Raw genomic sequence first — 24,737 nt, 5'->3', positions numbered from 1 at the left:
AAAACTGCAGGTGACATCATATATAAAAATATGAGTTCTGAGTTCAGTTGTTGACACTAAATTTACCTTGATTACCTCTACTGCTGCTGCAACTGCTGATGAACATCCAAATAACACACCTGGACACACCTGTCCTGTTCACCTGATCAGTGACGTGGTTCAGCCCAAATGTTTCATGATTTATGATGTCTTTGTATGATTTCAGCTCTTTGTATGATTTCATCTTTGTAGTTAAATGTCCTTCTGTGGCAGTAATTTATACATTTCTATTGCAGCATATGTTTTAATAAATAAAGCAAGTAACAGAATGTGGAATAAAGGTTCTGGATGTTCGAAACCCCTAAATTTAGGCAGAATTATCATCCATACAGAACAACATCCTGGGTTAAGTAACTATGACATATCAGTAATACTGCACATTCAGAAAAGCAGACCACAACAGTAAATTCTTAAGAAATAGTTTTATTTACTTTATCAGAATGGAATGAAATGGTTGCATTGAAATATCTAAAAATATCCAGTCAGCATAGACATACAGTTTCATAGTTATATAGACTTCACTTTTTACATTTTTGCACAGCAGTATCTCATAGGCAAAGAATACTGACAAAATTAAGTATTTCAATTTTAAAAGTGCACAAGTATTCCTTTGTCATAGCCAGAGCGAGTGTGAACAATAAATAAAGGAATGTCCTCATTAACAATCCAGTTTTATCATAAATTATTTTGCAGTGGGACAACAAATACAGTAAACCTTAATTCTTAAATCTGAGACCCCAAAGTTGTCAACTCAGGAGCTCAATATTAAACATGAAGAAACAGAAACAATAGAATCTCATATAATTTAGAGGCCAGAGAGGACTTTTTGTTTCCTCTGTCATCACTAAATTATCATCCAAATGTTATATGAAAACATACAAAAAAATCCCCATTTACAAGGAACTCCTTTTCTATAACCACGAGATTGTAAAACTATGTTAAAAAGCAGATTTTTAAAAGGAAAAAGCAACAAAAACATGTCTTCTCTGGTCCTCTGACTTAAAGTGTCACATTTTAATGTTATTTATATTTCTGCTTTCAAGGATTCAAAATATATTGTAATTTCCAATTCAATTTAAATAAATTGCAGCACCAGCAAAGCTCAGCAGCTAATTTGGGTTCCAATTCATGCTAAAGGTGAACAGGCTGTGAGTACTACTTCCTTCCAGCACCGTATCTGCTTCAGTCCTTTAAGGTGACTCAGGTGTTGATGTTTTTTTCCTAATTACTGTCCTATTTGTCCCAAGGACCTGTGATGTCATCACCATCATCTGCTGTCAGAGCAAGAGTCCACAACGTGATGATGGTTGCCACGGAAACCAAGGCTAAGACCAACACAAACACTCGTGAGTAAAGTCTAAAGATTTATATTAATGACAAAAGAACATTTTTTAAATTGCACAAAGAACAAGTAAACTCCTCATTAGGACTTAGATTCAGCTATGAACCAGTTCAGAACATTGTTCTTGTTCTCTGCGATCCATTTTATGTTGGCGACGGTTCTCTCGATGGACTGATCCAGTGCCAGAGTCCCGGAGCCAAAACCGACTTCGGCGTTATCGGCCTTGAACTGTTTCAGCTGAAAAACAAAACATACGATCAGGTGAGTGATCTGAAAATGTACAGGTTGTTTTCTTTTTATTACTATTACAAACATCTGCACTCTACACACAAATATACATAAAACTGCGTGACTTTCCTGTTATTTCTAGTGCTCAGAAACTGTGGTTGTTCTACCTGGATGAGTATTAGTCAGAGCAGATTGATATATTTCATGTTTCTACTTTCTTACTGGTTAGTGGTTATTGCAGGCAGCATGTTGCATGAAGTCGAGATTCTAGACTTTTGGAGCCTCAATCTGCTTTAGAAAGTCCCTTTTCTGGAGATTTTCTGGGTTCACAAACTACAAATTTGTCCTGAAAAACTGTTGGTGTGCAGTCAAAGCAGCTGTGGAACTATAACTGAATCACTGGATGTCATCTTCATGCTCTGGTTCTGCTTTAAAATTATTTAAATCATGAAAACTAACATCTTCATCTGCAGAGTTTTTTCATCAAAACCCTCCAAAGACCTGACAATCAGGTGCTGCAGCATCAAGTGACAATGATAAGACAAATTTCTGGATCATTGGGTCTCGATTTAGGCATCTTAACAGTGGGACAACACTGCCACCATCAGGTCAGACTGTGGATTACAACACTGAACAGTCATGATCGGTCTATCAAACAGTCAAATATTTGTGGTTTTATTGAGTTTAAACTAAATTTGTGTTGCATTAAATGTGTGAAGAGGAACAAAATGTGCTGCAGTTCATAAGTTCAACTAGTTCTAATGTGTTGGGCCTGAAAATGTGGTCAAACCTTCAGTTTCTACAACTTAGTAGCATAACAAAAACCAATGGAAAAAAACAAAGAAATATCAAACCTGCTGAAGCTCGAATTCAGTGGAAAAGCGTTCAGTGACTCCGTTGATGAGGTTGGGGAAGGAGTTCGATTCACTACCGTACCTGAGAGGAAGTAAAGCAAGAGATAATCATCAGTTAACAGCAACTAAAAACTGAAGAATCCTCTATGGTTTTAAAATGAACCATTTCTTTCAAATTTAGGCTGCCCTTTTACTGTGAGTGTAATAAAGATGTACATTTTTTTAAATCATAAATGAACTTATTCAGGATAAGATAAGCTTTAATTACTCCCACAGTAAAGAAATGTGTGGTGTTATATCAGTAAAGGGGATAGTGTTAAATGCATTGGGGAATTGGTAGAAGAATAAAAAACAAACAAGAAATATACATAGGTGCTGTTGATATTGTACAGATTCTTCTGTGTAGAAATGCAGATATTGCTGAGATTCCTTTGAATGTGGAAAACAATATTCTGCATGTAAAAAAAAAACACTTTTATGACACAGATTCTTCCATGAGTAAATACTACTAATATTAAAAATAGTGATATTGCACAGAGTTTCCGATATATAGAAAAAAATCCCTTGTAGCCCAGTTGGTGTATGACATCCCATCCTGCCATAAGTCTTTCCTAACTTCTCTACCAACACCCCCTAGCTATGTTAATCTCAAGCTTTGATATAACTGTTTTTAACTGTCAAAATCACAAAACAATCACTCAAACATCAAACCATGTTCTCATCTGATCAGGTGTGCAGGGTTTATGAGGACCAAAGGTCACCTGAGAATGAATCTGAGCACGCCGGGTCAATAAAATCTGTCGCTGATGAAAACTGTTGAAGTGCTTATCTGCTTCCAGTTTGAGATGTGCTGCATTACATAAGAATCTTTGTTGTACTCACTGGCTGAAGATGTAAGACCATCGAGCCCTGACAAAGTCCCACGCTAGAGACTGACCAATCACATTATTGGCGATGTAGACGATGGTGGACATGGCGTCCTGCTTCCGGATCATGTTTGGGTTCAGGGCGTATTCCAGATACCTGTACAGGTACGAGCAGACGTGTGCTGGTCAGTAGCTGGAAGTTAGACGCTGTGATGTGATAAACATTAATAAGGTTGTGTGTGGACTGACCTGTTCAGCAGCCAGGCCTGTTTGGTGCAGGCCAACGCAATGCGTAGTTTGTCAACTTCAGCGGCAATGCTTGTGTTTTTAAATTTATCCCAGGCAAACTCCCACTCCGCAGCGCCCCCTGTTGCAATGGCGTTACAGTACATGGTGGAGCGGAGGTTGGGGTGGATCCTGAAGGAAGAAAACATTGGTAAAATCCAGCAAATGACAGAGGGTCTCTTTATGTACAGTTACACAAAGCTGTAGACTTGAGACGTGGAGTCAAATCATGAAAATGAGAACTTAAGACTTCAGGGCAAAAATCTGAGTCTTAATTTGGTGACTTGGATGAGCACTTTAAAGAGTTGAGACCTGAGTTGGACTAGTCCTGTTAAGGCTTGAGACCTGACTTGGAAATGAGACTTGACTTGGACTACCTCTTAAAAAACTTGCTTGGACAAGGTCTCCAAAGACTTGAGACTTAACTTGGACTTGAGATTTGATGTAGAATATCTCCCTAAATACTTAAGACTTGACATAGGATTTGGCTTGAACTAGCTTTCTAAAAACTTGGGAACTGACTTGGACTTGCCCTCTAAAGACTTGAGACTTGACTTGAATTATCTCTCTAAAGACTTAATACTTGGTTTGGATTTGACTTCTAAAGACATGATTCTTAACTTGGACATGACTTGAAGACCCAAGGCTTGAAGTGATACTTGACTGAAAATAGCTGTCTCGAAAGACTTAAAACCTGGTTTAAACTTTAGCCATGGCTTGAACTATCCCTCGAAAGTCTTGAGGCTTGACTAGGAATAATTCTCTTTAGAAACTGAAGACCTGATTTAAACTTTAGATGTGACTTACATTAACTCTCTAAAGATGTGAGACTTGACTTGGACTAGTTCTCTAAAGACCTGTGATGTCACTTGGACTAGCCCTATAAAAAACTTAGACTTGACTTGGTCATGACTTGAACTATCCCACTCAAGGCCCAAGATTTGGCCTGAGACTTGGAGTAGTTCTCTCTAAAAACCTAAGACCTGGCTTAAACTTTGGACTTGACTTGCACTAGCCCTCTGAAGACTGGTCACTTGACTTGGACTAGCCCAATAAAAACTTGAGACCTGATTTGGACTTGAGACTTGACTAGGACTAGCTCTCTAAAGACTGAAGACCTCATTTGGACTTGCCCTCTTAAGAGACGAGGCTTGACTTGAACTTACCTTTTCTAAAAACTTAAGACCTGGCAAAAACTTTAGACTTGACTTGCTCTAGCCCTCAAATGATTTGAGATCTGACTTTCACTATCCCCCTCAAGATGAGAGATTTCTCAAGGACTAGGTCTCTAAAGACTTGAGACTTGACATGGACTTGAGACTTCGACTAGATCACTAAAGACTTGAGACTTGACAGGGTTTGATTTGAGCTAGCTCACCCTTAAAATTTAAGACCTGACCTAAACTTTAGACTTCACTTGCACTAGCTCTCTAAAGACTGAGAATTGACTCAGACTAACCCTCTATCAACTTGAGAGTTTAATTGGACTTGAGACTTTAACTAGCCCACTCAAGACTTGAGACTTGCCTTGGGCTAGTCCTATCCGAAGACTTGAGACCTAGCTTGGACTTGACCTGCGCTAGTCCTCTAAAGACAGGACTAAGACTGGCTCGCTGACAACTTTGGACCTGACTTGGAAGTTAGATTTTTATAAGCCGTCTAAAGACTTGACTTGAGAATTGACTTGGACTAGTCATATCTAAAGATTTGAGACTTGGCTTGCACTGAAGACTTGACTTGTTCTAGCCCTATAAAGACTACAGTCTTGACTTGGACTTGATCAAAGACTGCAGGGAAGCTAATTAAAGTAGTGGTCAGGAGAAACTGTCGACTCACTTGTTGACACCGGTGTTCATCCAGTCTCTGAACCAAGTCGTGGTCAGCTCCTGGCACTCCTGCAGGTCGGTCCTGCAGGCCAGGCTGATGGCGTTCACCTCGTTGTACCTGAGGAAGAAGGAGGAGTGTGAAGACAAGAAAACAAAGAAAATATCATCAAAATCAACCCATTTAACAGTGTATGACAACTGCAAAAGCAGCAACCACAGAACGACTCTTACTCCTCACAGCAAACCACAAATTTTGAACCACATTTTGCATGTTTTGTCACTTTAGGGTGGTTCTACCAACACACAACTGGTTTTGTTGCTTTTTGTAAATCTACACATGAACTGTTACCTATGCTTCCACCAATACAAAACAATCCATTATGAAGGATCTTCCAATTTTTTTAAATGAGGATTGAGAAGACAGGAAGCTTGAGGAGTCGCTTAGGATGAGAAAACACAAGTGGTAACTGTCTGACCTGCATCAGCACAGTCTAGACTGGTCTAACATGGTCGTACATACAGTATTCATCTTTACTTACTGGTCCATGTGTCCTGTAGGCACATCAGCCCAGTTCCCTGTCAGGTCTTTGTAGTAGTTGAACAGAGGAGTCACCTGTTTCCTCAGATAATCCTGTAAAAAGTGAAAAGACAGATTCAGGAATCCAGATGAACTCTAAAAATCAGGATCCTAACAACAATTTATTCATGTTTTTATTGGTCTATAAGAAGAAGCTCACCTGCATGGGTCCGTAGACCTCACTGCGGTCGAACATCAGGTAGAAGTAGTCCAGGTTGTTGATGGCCGACGCCCACGGCATGTAGGCTGTCTCGTTGTTCAGGTACGTGGTGGTTTCTAGGGCCTGCACTGTCTGGATGATCTTCGCTCTTTGGGGTACAGGATTGTGAAATTTAATGGGACATCCTTAATGTCCACATCATCAGCATCATTTCTTATTTCTGCAGATTCACCAGATTAAATGTACCACTTTTTTAGATTGTAATGTAACACCTTTGTGATGGGAAACCAAAAATAAACCTAACAAATATGTATTAAGTCTGTTGTTTATTTTTTCAAATACATTTTTTATCACATTTGTTGTAACTCATAGTAATATATCTCATCCATGTGCCTGAGCTGCACCCAAGTATTGATGAATAAACTGGTCTATTGTTTGAAAGTCATAAAGCTGAATTTACTTCAGCCTCATTAATGTGTTTATCGAGTCACTGAGTTATACTAATGCATTCTGAGCATCAAACACATAATTTCCTGCATTCTTGTGAATTTTTTGCATCAATTTACAGTGAAAATGTCTCTAGTAATGTAAAGAAATCAATAAATTCAGGCGACAGGTGATGGTTCAAAATATAATGGAATACATATGGATATAATTATATTTTCCACCACAGACTGAGGGTTTTTATGAGCTCATAATTCATAATTTGCAAGAAATCTACCTTTACCTGTGTGTGAAAATGAAAATGAAGGTTTTCTTGACTGTTTTTGAACAATTTACTGTGTTGCTGAAATACAGACAATAACTAGTAAAATGACAGAAACAAAAATATTGATTTATATGTTAGCTGTGAAAAAAGGTCATTCTTTTGACTGTAAAATTGCACTATTTTTAATGCATTTAAATCAGCAAAAAAAAAGTTATTTGCCATCATTTGGAAAAAATTCTGTATATTAAGAAATGAAAAATGGTTTAAAAGTTTTTATACACATTTTAAAGGTTTTGATGAATCACAGATATCTTATAAAGTCACGTAAACGATGATTTTACATGTTGAATGTAAAAAAAGAAAAACTCTAAATAATGTCCACATCAAAAATCTGTATTTTTACAAATGGCTCATTTGCTCATTTACAATATCTGACTGTAAAATTATGCTTTATTGCATTTAAACCAACTAAAAATATCATTATTTCACAGATATCTGCAGTTATTTTCACTATTTTTACTTTTTTCATGGCCCAGTTTTTAATGTACACTACAGTTCAAAAGTTTGGGGTCACCCAGACAATTTCATGTTTTCCATGAAAACTCCCACTTTTATTCATGTGCTAACATAACTGTACAATAGTTTTCTAATCATCAATGAGCCTTTCAACACCATTAGCTAACACAATGTAGCATTAGAACACAGGTTGCTGGAAATGTTCCTCTGTACCTCTATGGAGATATTCCATTAAAAATCAGCTGTTTCCAGCTAGAATAGTCATTTACCACATTAATAATGTCTAGACTGGATTTATGATTAATTTAATGATATCTTCATTGGGGAAAAAATGCTTTTCTGTCCAAAATAGGGACGTTTCTAAGCGACCCCAAACTTTTGAACAGTAGGGTAAGTTTTCTGACATCCTTGCAGCCAGATTTTGACTGTTTCTTTACTTATTTTTTAGACATTTTGTCCATCTTCAGTGCAGTCTTTTGGTTCTACTTAAGTCATCAGTTTGTCTACATCTCCTCATCATGACCACCACCATCCTCTGTGTGTGTGATGCTAAACATGTAGGACTTACCTGGCCAGGTTGAAGGCGTCGTCCACCAGCTGGGCTCTGTTGATCACTGGAATGACCTTTAATAACAAAAGCAGCAGTTCAGATCAAGAAGCTCGTCAGTAATCAGAGTAACGTCACCGTGTGAACGGCGACTGGATTCTACCTCATGGTTGGTGTTCAGAGCGTTGAGGAGTTTGTCCCAGTTGGCCTGGTCATAGTTGACCCTGTAGTATCCCGCCACGTCAATGTTGGCCAGCACCCAGTCATTCCCCGTTACCTTCATCGCTGGGATTGAAGCTACAGAAAAAAAAAACACAATTATTGTTGTGCTACATGAAAAGATAAGACAGAGCATTCAGTTTATTATTATTTGTCTTTGGGTTTGATTATCTGCAAGTGAACTAACAGATTCGTCATAGATATGTTGGAGTCTAAACCTCATTTACAGGTTTCAGCACCATATTTTCTCCAATGCAAACACATCTGAAGACACATTAATGTAGTGAGGAGAATGTATTCTTGGATATTCTATGTATTGATACAGGCTTTCTACTCTCTGAGGTATCTGATTGTTTTAAATCTTTCAGGGGTCATTTCTCTTCAAGTGAACTCATATTTGGGTTTCAGAGTTTCTGTTCATCTCTAAAGGAAACTCTGATGGAGATTGATACCAAATTAAAAGTTCTTTAATAAGTTGCTAGTTTTTACTTTAAACTCAAATATAAAAAATCATGTTTTTTATCGTGAGCACCAGCATTTTTTACAAAAAATATTCTGTAATTTGCAGCTAAACAGCAGCAAGTTTTCACAAGATTATTTGAAAAAATGAAGTCTCTATTATTAAGTTACCACACATAACTCTGTATGTTTTCAACACTGTATTGAGACTTAGAATTGATACTGATTCATACCCTGAAAAGTTAAAATGCTTTGACACATTCTTGCCATCAAGGAACATACAAATAAATCATTCTGAATCCACTGTACCTCTACTTGTGACCCTTGTTGTGTTTGTATTATTTACCTGATTTCGTCTCCAGCCACGTCAGAGCCTGCACAGCTCCGGTCTTCATCCACCGCATTGGAACGATCCACTCATAGCTGCAGCAGAGAAATACAGTTTGTTGTTTATTCTGCTTCTTATGAACTGGAAAATGAGCCTGTATCAGAGGATGTCTTTAAAGTTAAAAGGATTGTAAACAAATAGAAGAGTTATAGGTGACAGTAGAACTGATAGTAGTAATGAGAACAACAGCAAACAGTGGGAGGAAAGGATGATGGATGAGATCATGCAGCATAATTACTTGTAGGGGGATGGAGTGGTGACTACAGATTCTGGATCCAGCAGGAAGTGCTTCTGGGAAACGTCTCCAGTAGCGGTGTTGATGGTGACCACAGGGAAGCCCATCTGCAGCACCCAGGTGTTCATGATGTTATTGACCGACTGAGGTAGGGCAGTACCGGTGGCATCAACGGCCTGTGGAAGCAGGAAACAAGAAGACACGATGCAACTGGTGCAAAATCAGTCTCAATGGATTAGTTTTGGTTTCAGGAAACACTATCCTAATTTATTCGCAGTTAATTGAACACTTGTTTGCTGGCCTGAGGTCAGAAAGCCTCACATCAGTCTTTGTCATGGTGCCCCTTTAAAAGCTAGGAACTGCCCACCTCCTTTGGTCGCTACAGTGTTAAACAGTAAAAGGCTTCATCTAGTGGAACAACCAGGTACTACAGCTGATCTGCAATAATTTAAGTGTATATTATCTAGGAAAATTGTACATAACTGATTTAGATTTTCAATTTTTACCCAAAAAACTCTCAAAGAAATTCAACTTGTCTTCTAGTGACTGAAAATGAACAATTCATTAAAATATGCAGAGAGGAACAAAGAACTAAGAAGAGCAGTAAATGTTCTTCTGTAGAGACTACAGAGGAGAACGTACCATCTGCAGATGTGTCCAGAGGTCTGTGTAGACGGTGTTTTGAAAAGCAAATGCCTTCAGGTAGGTCTGCAAGATGGACAGAAAACAGTAAGATTACTTCAGAGGCAAAACTTTGAATGAAAGTGTGATGCAGCCGGTCGCAATATCCTCCAAATGTGACGTGTTTTAACTTCCAAGTGTTCAAAACTTGGGTCATTTTTCCAGTTCTCAGTTCACTAGTTTGTTCAGTTTGTACACTTCATTATGACAGAAACTTTTGTAACGGCACTCAACAAATGCTGATTCAACACTAGATTCACTTAAATTCATAGCTAATTATTAGTGGTGGAGCCATTTTTAAAGGCCACAAGAGGGGCGCTGTGGGAGATTTGGAGTGCACATATAAGGAACCACTGATTTGTTCAGGTGTGGCGCACAAGAGATTAATTGTTTTTGACCACAAGCTGGCAGTGTTCTTTTTTAGTTGTATTTGTTGGACATTTGATTTGCTGTTGAATCAAATAAATGGATTGGCATATCCAATCAAAGTAAGTGACCTGATGTCTTGTTTGTAGAAACAAAGAACTAAGTAGCATGCCAATGAAGCGCGAGTACAAAACCGGGAACAGTGTGTCATCAATTAGTTCTTTCATGTAGGGAGCAATGAATAATGTATGTCAAAGGTTTAATTCTCCGAAAACCCAAACTACAACTATCGAAGATAATGCGAATTTTGAATACTGGCGTCTTTACCTGAAACCCCTGTTCAAAGACGTCTTCGGTTAGGAAATCTGACATCATCCTGACGATAGAAGCTCCCTGAGGGCAAGAAAACACATTTTAAGATGTTATTAATACGTTTCTTAATCAAGCTACAAAGAGTTGAAAGAAAAACAACATCAAGCAGATGGAAGTGCTATAGTTTTCTCAAAATGTGTCTCTGACTCATTTATGGTATATATTTATAAGACACTACTCTAAAACATTGGAATTTAAACATTAATCGTGATCATAAAGATAAGTGTTGTTTTGTGGTCGTTTTGTGTGTCTGTTGTTGTTTTTGATCTTTGTAGTTGGTTTGTGTCTCTTTGTGGTCATTTTGTGTCTCTATAGTTGTTTTTGTCTGTTTCAGTTGGTTTGTGTGTCTTAGTGGTCATTTTGTGTCTCCAGGTGGTCAGTTTGTGTCTCTCTGGTTGTGTCCTCATTTATGAATCTTCACTGAGAGCAAATGGAGCTGTACTAATCTATTTCCTACCTGTGCAGGTCTGACTGTGTGTGGTTACCTTGCTGTATGTGATGGTGTCGAACAGCTCATTGATCTGGGCTGGTTTCTGGATGTCTTCCTCTTTAGAGGACAGAGGGTGAGAAGAGGCCAAGGCATCCACGGCGAACACTCGGTGGACGTCATTGAGCACGATGAGGTCTTTCTGTTGGGAGACAAAGGAGACACTCAGAACTCCATTGATCTCTTGCATCGATCACGAAGCGGTGAGGTGGTGGGTAAATCCTTACAATGTTCCAGGTGGGCTCGGCTTGGTGTGCTCCGAGGTACTCGCCGTAGGTCGCGAAACCTTCGTTCAGCCACAAGTCATTCCACCATCGCATGGTCACAAGATTACTAAACCACTAAAAGGACAGCGCAGGGAAAGCATGTAAATGCAATGCTGAGAAAAAACAAAATCACCAAGATAGTGGCAGTTTTAATAAGAAAAATGTTGACAACTCCATAAAAACTAGAATACTTTTAGAGGTGAGACTTGAAGACATTTAAGTCTCAAGGTGCACCATACTGGAAATTTCATTTTTGTGCACTAACAGGACTTGGTCTCAAAGGTTTGAAATTTAAGACGCTAATTTCACAGTTTTCGGGGGGGTTTAGAATGTGAGAATTGCAGAGAATCAGAGTTAAAAATTCCATTTTAACTTGTATTTTTAGGACTTGTGACTCGATTTTAACTTGTTTTTGAGGAACTGGGGCTCATCTTGATCATATTTTCCAAGAATTAAAAAAAAGACTTGATTTAAACTTGTTTACAAGTACTTGAGTGTAATTCAAACTTGTTTTCTAGAACTTAAAACTGAAACAAACTACTTTACAGGACTTGAACCTGTCGTGTTGAACCAGAAACTCAACCTGAACTTGTTTTCTCGGATGGAAAACTTGACTCATACTTATTTTGAGACTCAATTTGAAGTTGTTTTCCAGCACTTAAGACTTGACTTGAGCTTGCTTTTCACAGCTTGAGATTTGACTTTATCTTGTTTTCTAGGACTTGAGATTTGACTAGAACCTATTTGCCAAGACTTCAGAACTGAATTGAACTTGTTGAACTTGTTTAGAACCTGAGACTCATTTTAAACTTAGTTCCAAAAGGTCAGACTTGATTTGAACTTTTTTTCTAGGACTTGGGACTCAATTTAAGCAACTTTCCAAAGAATTGAGGTTCAATTTGAACTTGAGATATGACTTTGTTTTGTTTTTTATGACTTAAGATTCAACTTGAACTTTCTTTATAGGACTTAAGACTCAGATTGAACAAGTTTTTTTGGAAGTGAAATTTGACGTGAACTTGTTTTCTAGGACTTCAGACTCAATTTGAACTTGATTTTCCAGATTTGTTTTGAATTTATTTTGTAGAACTCAAGTCTCAATTTGAATTTATTTAAGGAGTGTGATTTCCAGCAGGAGTTACAGAAGTTTCCCTTCATTACTGCCCTCATTCCTCACCATGTGAGCCAGCTCGTGGGCAATGACAGTGGCGATCCTCTCCTTGTCGGAGTTGGACGAGTATTCCTCATCGTACAGCAGCGCCGTTTCCCTGTAGGTGATCAGACCCCAGTTCTCCATGGCTCCAAAAGGGAAGTCTGGCAGACCTACCTGATCTGATATCATAAAAATGATCTGTCAGTGTTCCTGCAGAGTTTCTTTACCAGCGTTTAACAGCATTGGAAGAAGTACTGACAACTAAACTCAGTAACTAAAGCTGCCAGATAAATGTAGAGTAAAAAGCACAGTAGACATGTAGAGAAATAGAAGTTGAAGTTCCAAAAAACTGTTAAACTCAAGCAGACATCCACAGAAATCTGGCACTGCTTAAAGATAGAAACAACAAAGTTATCAAGGTTAACTGTTAATAATTGATATGGTAAGTCGACAGATAAAAGTCTCCCTGTGACTGTCAGATCGGGACTTTGATAGTTAATGTTTATTTTCTTACTGGTGTCAGTTTTAATGCACTTTTTGAGCAATTTTGTGTCAGATATAATGTGTGCAATGCACTGTAGATGTTGGTGCAGTTTTTTTCTGTGTTGGCCAGAGAAGAGTTAGCATCCAGTAAAGATTAGCTTTCATGCGAATCAGCGATGCTAACTGAGCTAGCTGCTCAGTCGTAGCCTGATTAAAGCTAATGTAGCAGCATTAAGCTAACGATGTTTGTGTTGAGTTTCATGTAAACAGCTGGAGTGTGTTGTGTTCGTGTAATGTGGTACATTTAGTAAATAAAACTGTCAGTGGAGATGCTGGTTCACATTAATGTAACGTTTAGAAAACCTAAATGTGATTAAAACATTAAGGTTCTGTGTAGTCAGTAGTCCTGAATATCTGCTGAGTCTCTGAAGTTAAACTGGAGAAAACAGTAAATCTGCTCTCTAGTCGTTAACATTGTTTAATGACTGATTCACATGTTGTAGTACTTATTCCTGCAGTGTAGATTGGAAAAATAAACTCCCAGAATATGACCACAGTCATGACATAAATAAACTCCATCAACATTTGGAGTGCATTGCACACATTATATCTGACACTAAAGCTGCATACAAAGTGAATTGAAACCGGCACCAATAAGAAAATAAACATTTACTTACCAAACTGTCAGAGTCCTTTCAGTGTCTGCTGGTTGAATCAACTGAAGGCAGAAAACTGGTTAAAACAAGCCAGCGGGCAGAAAGACTGTCTGATAAATAAACTAACAGTTATTATCAGAATTAACCTAAACAAGGTTTACGGTGTACCAGCGTCTGGGGTGCCTTGTCCAGGACCTGTCAATCAATCCAGACCAGACTGTCAATCAAGTAGCCCCGCCCCCTGACGGGACTAAAACTTTAACGCTTTACATAAAATTCAGTATTGATTTATTTTAAGATCGGCCACCTAACTGTAGAAAATCAGTCTTTTGTGTTTTAGTTTTTGCCGTGTAGAATTGGGGTCCACTGAGCTTTTTGGAGCCAGAACCTGTCGAACGGATTGGTACTGCCAGTTTTTGACACTTCCGCGTTGGTTTCACTTCTGAAGCCAGTTGCTACGTCCATCTTTGTTATACAGTCTATGGTAACTACTGAGGTACAGGGCAGCAGAGCGGAACGCAGCCAGCATGAGCTCAGGGAACAGAAACCCTGATGTTTCAGACACGAATCTCTATCACGGCAGAAGTGTAGCAAAAGTCATGTGTAAAAAGAAAGCCAACTGTGAATCCGTTCGACTCGCAACTGGTGATTTGTTTGTATTTCCAGCACTTGTGTAGCCGAATACGTAGACTTTTCAGATATGAATGTCTTTGTTTGCATTGACAAATCTTATTACATGTGCAAATTTCAATACAGATTAACAGATTTTTTACACATTTGAAATTCTAATTACAGACAGACAAATTTTGAGACGACTTTTGCAGATTCTAGTTTGCACTGACAAATTCCTTTACGCATTGACAAATCTCACTTTGGACACACGGATTGAGATATATAGAGACTTTTACACGGACAGCACCCGACATGTTTATCTTTCGTCCTCGAGATTTCCTTTGCATTTAAAGCAACATTATAATGTGCTTTGTATTGTGGCCTTTAATGTGCGCAGTAAAAGCAAACAATAAAGTGCATCTTAAAAGCAATGGCAATTTACTGATCGCCACATTAAATTAATTTTGCTTTATAAAAACACACTTCTTAATTTTAAATGTTATTTATTTGTCTTTATATTTCTACTTTTATTAGTCTTTTATGGATTCTTTTTTTGATTAATATTGCTTTATAGAGCAACAATTTTTTTAAATTTATTCATCTTTATATTTCCACTTTTATTTGCTTATTCTTTTCTAGATTTATTTTTGTAATTTGGCACTCTCACTAGTCCATACATGTCTCTCTTTGTGGTCATTTTTTGAGTTTTAGGAGCCAATTTGTGTCCCTTTGTGTGCCTCTGTAGTCATTTTTCATATGTCTGTAATCATTTCTGTGTTTTAGTAGTCATTTTGTGTTATTAGTAGTCATTTTATGTATTTTTGTAGTCACTTTGTATCTGTCTGTAGTCTTTTAGTTCAGTTTGTCACAACTTTACGTGTATTTGTAGTCATTTGACATCTGTTTGCAGTCATTTAGTCTCAGTGAGGTCATTTGTTGTGTTTTTTAATGCATTTGCTGTCATTTTGTGTCTCTTTGTGGTCATTTCTTAGTGATTTTCTGTCTTGTTGTGGTTGTTTTGTGTTTTTGCTGTCATTTTGCATCTCCTCTGGCTCTCTAGTCTATTAACTGAGCTCTGTGACTTTCCAACAAGAAATACAAAAAGCCGCTGTGTCTAACTTACCAGACTTGGGCAGAGGGTAGCTGTAATTGTAATACTCCTCAAAGAATTTCAGCATGGGTCCAGTTTTGTTGAGAGCGTACTCTCCTTGGCCGGCAGCGATAGCAGGCTTCCGGGCGAAGATGCGGATCTGTAAACCCACACAAATCACACGATTAAACATTTAAATTCAATATCAACTTGTAGCTTTAGGCATTATTTATTTTGGGATGAATTTATTCCCTTTTCCAAACATACTCAGAAGTTACAAACACAAGAAGGACATTTAGTTTTTACTTAACCCTCCTGTTGTCCTCATTTACGGGCACCAAAAAATATTATTTCCTTGTCTGAAAAAATCCAAAAATTCAGAAAAAAAATTCCCCAAATTTCTGAAAATTTGCCAAACGTTCAGGAAGAAAATTACAATAATTCCTCAAAAATTTCCCTTAAAAGTTTTATTTTAAAAAAGTCCCCCAAATTTGGTAAGAAAATTCTTGTAAATCTTTTCAAAAAATGAGTAAAAAACTTCCAAAAAATGAGTAAAAATATCTAAAGTGATTACATATATATCAGCAAGGCTTCTAATATTTTCTTGAAGAACATTCACATAAAAATCAACCAAAATCCAGCGAAATTTGCTGGATTTTGGTAGATTTTTTTTGTGAATGTTCTTAAGAAACATTTTTAACATTTCTTTTTTCCATCAAAATGTTCAAAAATTGCCCCAAAATGTTGAAAATGTGGACATCAGAAGTTTCACTGTAAAAATATTTTTATTTTTCCACATTTTCAAACTTTATACCGGGTCAATTTTGGCCTGCGAGACAACACGAGGATTTACCACTAGCACTTTGACAGTCTTTCTGTTTTTGTCATTGTCTGTGGGGCCTTGTTTATTCACTGCGTCCACGGATGTGATGAATGCAGCCTTACAGGTCTCCTTAAGCAGGGTTTCCTTACTATTTGCATACATCACTGTGTGGCACAGTGTGTTTAATGAGACATTGAAATAGTAGCCCCCCCCTTTTTTCATTTTATTTTTTCATGCTAACCTCAGCTTTGTCAACAGAGGGCGCTGTAGGTCCTGTACTACGCTGATTATCAGTAGCTGAAGCAGAGTTGTCAGTACCTGATGAGTTCAAGTGTACAAGCTCAAGAGAGCGCTCCTAATCTGAACTGTATATCTCTCTTTCAAACAGGTAAGCTGATCATATATAATGCCCTGATTACAGACAACAGTAGTATGTTTTAATAGAGCCTTAGTGTGCAACTGTGACAGGCAGAGACTGTGAATTTGACCGTGGTCAGAAATGTGCGTCGCTCTCAATAACAAAATGGCGGGCGCACATAGCAAGGCCACTAGCTAAGTACAGTAAATACCCGCTAGTGACCCCCCATCATGCGTGTGATTTTCAGATGCGGCGCGTTCATGTGCGGGAAAAACGCATCTAGTGGACACGTACCTTCACTGTATGTTTTCTGTAAGTATTCAGGCACCGTGCTGCAATTCCAGCGTGCGGCGCCGGCGTTTGGCTCGAGAAAAAAAAAAAAAAAAGATAGGACTACATTGCCAATCGAATTCATCTACCAATGGAATTAGGGGAATACAGCCTTTGCTCTCAGTCAAACTAATATCACTAGCCAATGGAAAGTAGAGTGGGGGCGGGTCTTCGAAAGACGTTGAGATCCAGCTGCATTTGAGACCATACCGGCACTCAGAGAGCACAGTATTCCACCAAGGATACTCGGTTGTTGTACAATTTCTGACTGATAAGTCCGCAGCGGTAGATTTGTTGTAGGATTGCAATCATGTGATCGTCAGCAGGCAGCTGACATAGTGTTCAGTTGACATGGTTACAGTGATTCTAAATACATGTAGGGTTCCCATGGTTTTGAGTTTTAGTTGAATGCCCCTGTACTATACTATATATGTATAATACCCCTGTACTATACTATATATGCACAATACCCCTGTACTATACTATATATGTACAATACCCCTGTATTATACTATATATGTACAATACCCTTGTACTATACTATATATGTACAATACCCCTGTACTACACTATATATGTACAATACCCCTGTACTATACTATATATGTACAATACCCCTGTACTACACTATGTATGTACAATACCCCTGTACTATACTATATATGTACAATACCCTTGTACTATACTATATATGTACAATACCCCTGTACTACACTATATATGTACAATACCCCTGTACTATACTATATATGCACAATACCCCTGTACTATACTATATATGTACAATACCCCTGTATTATACTATATATGTACAATACCCTTGTACTATACTATATATGTACAATACCCCTGTACTACACTATATATGTACAATACCCCTGTACTATACTATATATGTACAATACCCTTGTACTATACTATATATGTACAATACCCCTGTACTACACTATATATGTACAATACCCCTGTACTATACTATATATGTACAATACCCCTGTACTACACTATATATGTACTATACCCCTGTACTATACTATATATGTACAATACCCCTGTACTACACTATATATGCACGATACCCCTGTACTATACTATATATGTACAATACCCCTGTACTATACTATATATGTACAATACCCTTGTACTATACTATATATGTACTATACCCCTGTACTATACTATATATGTACAATACCCTTGTACTATACTATATATGTACTATACCCCTGTACTATACTATATATGTACAATACCCTTGTACTATACTATATATGTACAATACCCCTGTACTATACTATATATGTACAATACCCTTGTACTATACTATATATGCACAATACCCCTGTACTATACTATATATGTACAATACCCCTGTACTATACCATATATGTACAATACCCTTGTACTATACTATATATGCGTCCAGGACAGTTATTTCTGTTGCACAGCACGCTCACTTCCGCTTTTGATGCTGTAACGTGCATGCCTATTGCGGAATCCGATTACTCAAGTAATAGAATAATCGATAGAATCCTCAATTACTAAAATAATCGATAGCTGCAGCCCTAGTCATGAGTTACAGTAGCTGAAGTAGAGTAATTGTCGTTGTCAGTATGTGATGACTTCAAGTGTACAAGCTAAAGAGAGCGCTCCTAATCTGAACTGTATATCCCTGTTTCTAACAGAAAATAAATGTGTTGCACCAGAGTGACCAGCTCATCATTCAAGTAAGTGGAACAACTGCATAACTCATAAATGTTTAGACTGGTTAAATATTACATTATTTACGATATGAAATGTGTTACTAATTTGAATGTTGTATTTTTTCTCTTCTTTTATTCTGAATTTGAAAGTTTTTACATTGCTTTCCCTTCTCTTTTCCTGGATTATGCCAAGTACTGGTTCATTTTTTTGTATTGTTTGTCTTGTTCTATGTGGGGTTTTTTTTGGTCATTTTGTGTCCCTAGCAGTTTTTTGTGTCTTCATTTTAAGTCTCTTTGTAGTTGTTTTTAGTAGGTCTATAGTCCTTTTGCATCTGTTTCTGGTCATTTTTTGTGTTTTAGTAATCTTTCTGCTTCTGTTTGTAGTCATTTTGTTTCTCTTTGCTGTTATTTTATGTTTCTGTGTCGCCATTTTGCATCAGTTCTTAGTCATTTTGTGGTAATTTAGGGAGCTTAGTAGTCATTTTACATACTTTTCTTGTTGTGTTTTGTTTCTTTGTAGTTGTTATCTGTCTCTTTGTATTCACTTTGTGTCTTGTGGTTGTTTGGTGTCTTTGCATTCATTTTGCATCTCCTTTCACTTTCTAGTCTTTCAACTGAGCTCTGTGACTTTCAAACAAGAAATATACTATTGCCTTTGTGTATGAAATTTTTTATACAAATAACTTGTCTTGCTAACATGCTTTTACTACAACATCTGATCTTGCCCAACATTCTCTACCTGTAGTGGCTGCAGCTTTATGAAACTGTTTCCTGTTTTTTTTTTAATGGCGGCTCTTGGGCACAGTTTTGGAAACATGTTGGTCTGCTTTTATAGAGAAAAAATCCACAGCTTGTTCACATTTAATCAAAACAACCATCTTTCCTGAACCTTCTTAAAGCCTGGAGTCTGGATGTGAACCACAGTCACAACACTTTGCACTCCTTCCATCCACCCCAATCTCCTCCTGTTTTCTCTGACACAGTTCATAAATGTTGCACTTCATCACATTGCGAAAATATTGCTGCATTTCCTTCAACCTGACTTGCTGACAGATGTCTGCATTTGTTATGGGTGAAAGCTGATTTGTTTGCATTAGGACGCACTTTAACATTTGCACTTGTTAACAAGAGGTGAGATCTTTGATTAATTACCAAAACATCATCGCTGTTGTCCTGGATGAAATCGAATTCGCTGACGATAAATGCCAGCAGATAGGTGGACATTCTCTCAGTTCTCTCAAATTTTGTCTTCAACACTTTAACATCACCCATGGTGTCCTCTGTTGTTTCTGTAGACGAGAAAATAAAATTCTTAGAAAAAGATATACTTTATAGTTCAACCTTGAATTTCCCCTCTTTCGTGTGTTTAAAAAAATAAAGTTCTGGTGTTAACTTCCTCATAGATTCAACTCAAATAACCCCGTCAAGTCACCAAACTGACCTATTTCCTTGCCGTTGGACAGGGCTACAGTCCCCAGGTCATGGATCAGAGTGATGTCGAAAGTAGCCTTCATCTCCGGTTCGTCGAAGCAGGGGAAAGCCTTCCTGGCGTCCGTCGCCTCCATCTGAGTGGTCGCAATAACCCTGACAGGAAACAGAGAAATTCAGTTTTTAATAAAAACCAAGAACCACATGATAGAATTTATATCAAATTGAATAACAGAAGTAAGCCCAGGATTTCTTTAGCCTGGCTTAGCATAAAGACTGAAAGTAAAACAGCTAGCTTAGCTTCCTTAAAAGGCTCCAGAAACTCAGCAGCTACAGAGTAGAGCAGCTGCAAAAAGAGCCAGCCGTGCACATGAACAACAAAGGTGAAGTTTGACTTCTATCCAACTACTTTGAAACAGCAGACATGTTTTGAAGCAAAAGTATTTGAGTTTTTCCAGAAGCAACGATCAAATTAATTTGCACAGAAGTCTAATTTGCTAATTTGGAATATTTCTGATTGCTCTGCAGGTACTTTTCAGTTGTTTCATATGACAAATAACACACATACTTCTTTACTCCGTTCTCAGTGTACTCGCTCCTGTAGAAGCCTCCAAGATCGTCAGCCAGCTCTCCTTCAAAGATGGTTTCCAAGATGTAGTAGTTGCCCTTCGTCAGGTCACCCTTCAGCTGCACGACCAGGTACTGAGTCTCATTCTGCAGCCACACGGACTCGATGCCGGGGACTGTGTCGCCATTGTTTACTGCAGTGAGCCTCGCCAAGAGGCCATTGCTAACTGGGCTGTAGGTCAGCTTGTGGGAGTGAATGAGAATCAGGTTGGTGGCCTCAGCGCAGTGAAACTCCACAGAGGATTCACCTGGAACGACATGAAATAATGCACACTGCAGTAAGAAACCTTGTTGAGTGGATTTGAAGTTTGAGATCCCAGAAGCAGCCATTAAAGAAAGACGCTGGTACTAAATGAGCAGAATAAGAGATTGGATGTTACAAAGTACTATAACACAATGATTGTATGCTTAACTTTGAGCTGATTATTGTAATAGTAAAAGTTGATTTGGGATAATTCTAGGTTGGGCTGCAGCTAGCGATTATTTTAGTATTCGAGTATTCTATCGATTATTCTGGCGATTAATCGAGTAATCGGATTCCGCACTAGGCATGCGCATTACAGCATCAAAGGCGGCAGTGAGCACGTTGTGCAACAGAAATAACCGTCCTGGACACCCACTTTCCTTCCCATTAGCTAGTGATATTAGTTTGGTTGAGCACAAAGCTGTGTTCCCCGCATTCCATTGGTAGATGAATTTGATTGGCAATGTAGTCCTATCTTATTTTTTTTTTGATCCAAACGCCGGCGCCACACGCTGGAATTGCAGCACGGTGCCTGAATACTTAAGAAAACATACAGTGAAGGTAGGTGTCCACTAGATGCGTTTTTCCTGCATGTGAACGCACCACATCTGAAAATGGCACACATGATGGGGGGTCACTAGCGGGTCACAACATCGTCACATGACAGCGCTCGAGCTTCAACAGGCCACTACGTGGTCACGTGACTGAGCTTTCAGCTTGACAGTCCAACAGATGCGTTGGATAAACAAAGCGGCTCAGCTGCAAACTTTCTCTTTTATTCCAGAAACACTTCAGGGAAAAGTATTTCTGAAAGCATTTGAGGCAAGAAATAATCTGTGCAGTAGCTGAATCTGTTCTTGTTATAGTTCACTGACGGCTGGTTTAGACGAGCGTTTAGACCGTGGACTGGTTGGTCCTCCTGCCGTAAACAATAGAAAAGCTGCGCTGGTTAAAATAGAAGCGTCCCGTCAAATTTAAGGACCCGGTTTGTATCGAATGAAGTCTGGGTCCGGCCTCGGACCGCGGTCTGCCATTTCGTGACCTGGGGTCTAGCATGTAGTGGATTAAATGAAGCATTGATTCAGAGAATGTTGCCTTGAGGAATTTTGGTAATCGAATTACTCAAATAACTCGAGGAATCGTTTCAGCCCTAATTCTAGGTAATCAAGTGATTTCTAACTGCATAATTGGTAAAGAAATGTTGTAAAGACGACTTGACTAAGAGGCCTCATCCAGTCTGTCCTGGCAGTCAGCACAGCTGCACAAAAGGAGTTCTTTTTCAAGTTAGACATTGAAGCAAATGAGGATTGGAAGTTATAAGTCATCTTACTGAGCTACAGAAGAGTGTGTGCTAATAATAAGAGTGTACAAGCTGGGAGGGAGAGACATGTGATGCATGTGTGTCCATGGGAATGTCCAAAAAGTACATAAATGAAGAGAAACGATGCTTTAGACAGAGTTCTTCGCTGGACCTCGTTGGAGTTCGATCTTATCTGATAACCTCCACGAAGGAGGATTATACTTTCCGAAAAGTTGGATCTGCAGTTCTACTCAGAAGGAATAATGGAATATTTTCTTTACCCTGTCTGAGGGAAACAGAGGAATATCAATCTTGCATTACTGAGAAGTGATGACCGGATGACTGTTCCACAAGTTTTGCTCATATGGATAAAGAGAATATTGAGGATATCCTAATCTACTGTTGTAGATTTACAAATAAAGAATATACCAGTTTTACCCAAATGGATAGAGGATTATTGCAGACTTGATTGGAGTCTGGACTTTCCTTCTCACCCTGAATGAAGGGGAACCTTTATAGGGGATTTGGGCCCTGTACCGGGTTTTCCTACTAATTTTTTTTTTCAAAGATAACTTCCTCACCCATCGGAGGGTGAGGAAGTTATCTTTGAAAAAAAAATTCAATTACCAAAATGACACCATTTATCAGCCAGAAAATGTAAGAACAAAAAGAATCATTTTCAAGTTTCTTTTTCCGACATATCTCATATAAAAAAAATTGCCTGAGAAGCCATCAAAGACTCAGCGGTGGCTAACAGTCACGTGAGAAAAATCAGGGAATTTTCAGGTGAACTGCAGGCAGTGTTTCCTCCGACAGGAGACAAGTATGGAAACAAATTATAAATGTAAACAGCTAAAATAAGATAGGACTTTATTAACCCTGAGGGGAATTCTTGTTCCAGATATTGCACAGAAAACAAAGATTAGATAACATGAAATGCAGTGCGTAATGGAAAAGCAATAGAACGTAAGTGCCAAATACAAACAAGTGAGCTAAAATGAGACTAGAATGGAAAATAATGATTCTGAGGTAGTAAAGTAATAAAGTAAAATAAAAACCCACCATTTTATTCCCAGTATTAGTAACACCTGTTGGAAAAATGTTGCACATGTTGATTCCAAATTTTTCCAATTTTTGTAAAATAAATATTTAACTTAATTCAGCTTTTTTGGGGGGCGTCATACTACACAGACTACATTTTTGATTTTTCTCTCCTTCTAGTTATGATGGTGCTGTTTTCATAAGAGGTGGAGGACTTCATATTGCAGTGAAAAATGAGCCCACAGTGAGGAAAAATGTGACCGAAGACAAACTGTTTGGGGTTCAGAGGTTTTAACCACTGCTGATTAGAAGATAAGGTCAGATAAAACTTTAGTAAGGGAATTCTTGTGCCAGATATTGCGCAGAAAAAACATAAAATAAGAAACTAAGTTTCTAAAAAGTACAAAAATGATAAAAGTACAATACAATAGCAAAATAAAATGTAAGCTAAAATAAAGATAGAATAGGAAAAAAATAAAGGAGGAGGGAAAAGTGCCAAACGAGGAAGGATTTAAAATCCTGAATACTTTCAGGCTCCAGAGGATTCACTCATAGAAAATCTTACCAGTAAAGATGTATTTTCCACTTGCATCTGGAGTCAGTCGTGGCCGCAGGGTGACGTTATAGTGGTTTGGCACCAGGTTAGAGGGCAGCCGATACTTGTCCCAAAGCTCATTGGACGGTTTAGCTGTTGTCGGGCCGGGAGGTTTAGTCACTGGGGGTGGTTTAGTCGGTTGCAGGTTACTGTCATTGTTTTTCGCCTTTTCCTGCGAGTAAACAACAGACAGAGCTATGATAGTGGCCACGGCGCCCACAGCTGCGACGATGCACACTATCCCAACAGCTTTACTGATAAAGAAACCCTTCGCCATGATGCCCGCCTGCACTGGAGCTCCACACCAAGTCACTGCAGGTGAAGGTGAGAGGGAAGCTTTTATTGGGCTGCATCTCCCCTCCCATCCACTGCAACAGGTGACACATTAACAGTGAGATTGTAAACACCCACATCACCTGGTGAACACACAACTACTTGCTCTAATGCAAGAAAGGAGATTCTAGGAAGCCAGAAATTCTAACCTAGTCTTGTTTCTCACTTTAAATCAGTCAGCTGCTGAATTTGAAAAGTAAGAAAAAAGCAGCTTGTATGTTTTGAGAATTCACGTCATATTCCAAGACATAAATTTCTACATTGAGCTCAATCTAAAGTCAAATATTCTAGATTTGGCTGGATATTTAAAGATGGAACAGCTTGTAAATAATGTAATCTTACAATAAGTGTCTTAAGATTTATACAAAATTACTTGTCCGGTTTCAAGATATTAACCCTCCTGTTATGCTGCAAAAAAAAAAAAAAAGTAAAATAACATTTTTGAAAGATCAACATCATGTAAAACTATTGTATTTTATATGTAGAGATTTCCATTGTACATTAAAAAAGTTTAATCTCTTACAAAAAACGAGTCAATT

General features: G+C 38.2%; 1 protein-coding gene across 1 annotated transcript; it reads right to left on the bottom strand.

Annotated features, from left to right (window-relative positions):
* Positions 1-446: 446 nt before the first annotated feature.
* On the bottom strand, positions 447-24,189 carry LOC111578062 (aminopeptidase Ey-like). The gene is made up of 21 exons (XM_023284649.3): positions 23,836-24,189; positions 20,627-20,933; positions 20,072-20,214; positions 19,783-19,919; positions 15,450-15,576; positions 12,600-12,754; positions 11,384-11,497; positions 11,155-11,298; positions 10,625-10,690; positions 9,893-9,958; positions 9,254-9,426; positions 8,974-9,050; positions 8,113-8,246; positions 7,971-8,026; positions 6,178-6,325; positions 5,980-6,071; positions 5,451-5,558; positions 3,579-3,746; positions 3,346-3,486; positions 2,464-2,545; positions 447-1,618 (listed from the first exon to the last, which is right to left on the bottom strand). The coding sequence occupies exons 1-21, from the start codon at positions 24,140-24,142 to the stop codon at positions 1,463-1,465; spliced, it is 2,901 nt and encodes a 966-aa protein (XP_023140417.2). The 5' UTR covers positions 24,143-24,189; the 3' UTR covers positions 447-1,462.
* Between the last annotated feature and the right edge of the window lie 548 nt (positions 24,190-24,737).

This window comes from Amphiprion ocellaris, chromosome 3 (genome assembly GCF_022539595.1).
Source record: "Amphiprion ocellaris isolate individual 3 ecotype Okinawa chromosome 3, ASM2253959v1, whole genome shotgun sequence".
NCBI lineage: Eukaryota > Metazoa > Chordata > Actinopteri > Pomacentridae > Amphiprion > Amphiprion ocellaris.
Note: the sequence above shows the minus strand (reverse complement) of the source record. Positions and strands in the feature narration are given on the sequence as shown.

Bases quoted from the DNA above. Each gene is read 5' to 3' on its own strand.
- LOC111578062 (XM_023284649.3), bottom strand. From the start codon at position 24,142: ATGGCGAAGGGTTTCTTTATCAGTAAAGCTGTTGGGATAGTGTGCATC. The intron at 12,755-15,449 runs GTAAGTTAGACA...TTATGATATCAG, and splicing joins CTACCCTCTGCCCAAGTCTG to ATCAGGTAGGTCTGCCAGAC. The intron at 3,487-3,578 runs GTCAGTCCACAC...GTACCTGTACAG, and splicing joins CAGGCCTGGCTGCTGAACAG to GTATCTGGAATACGCCCTGA.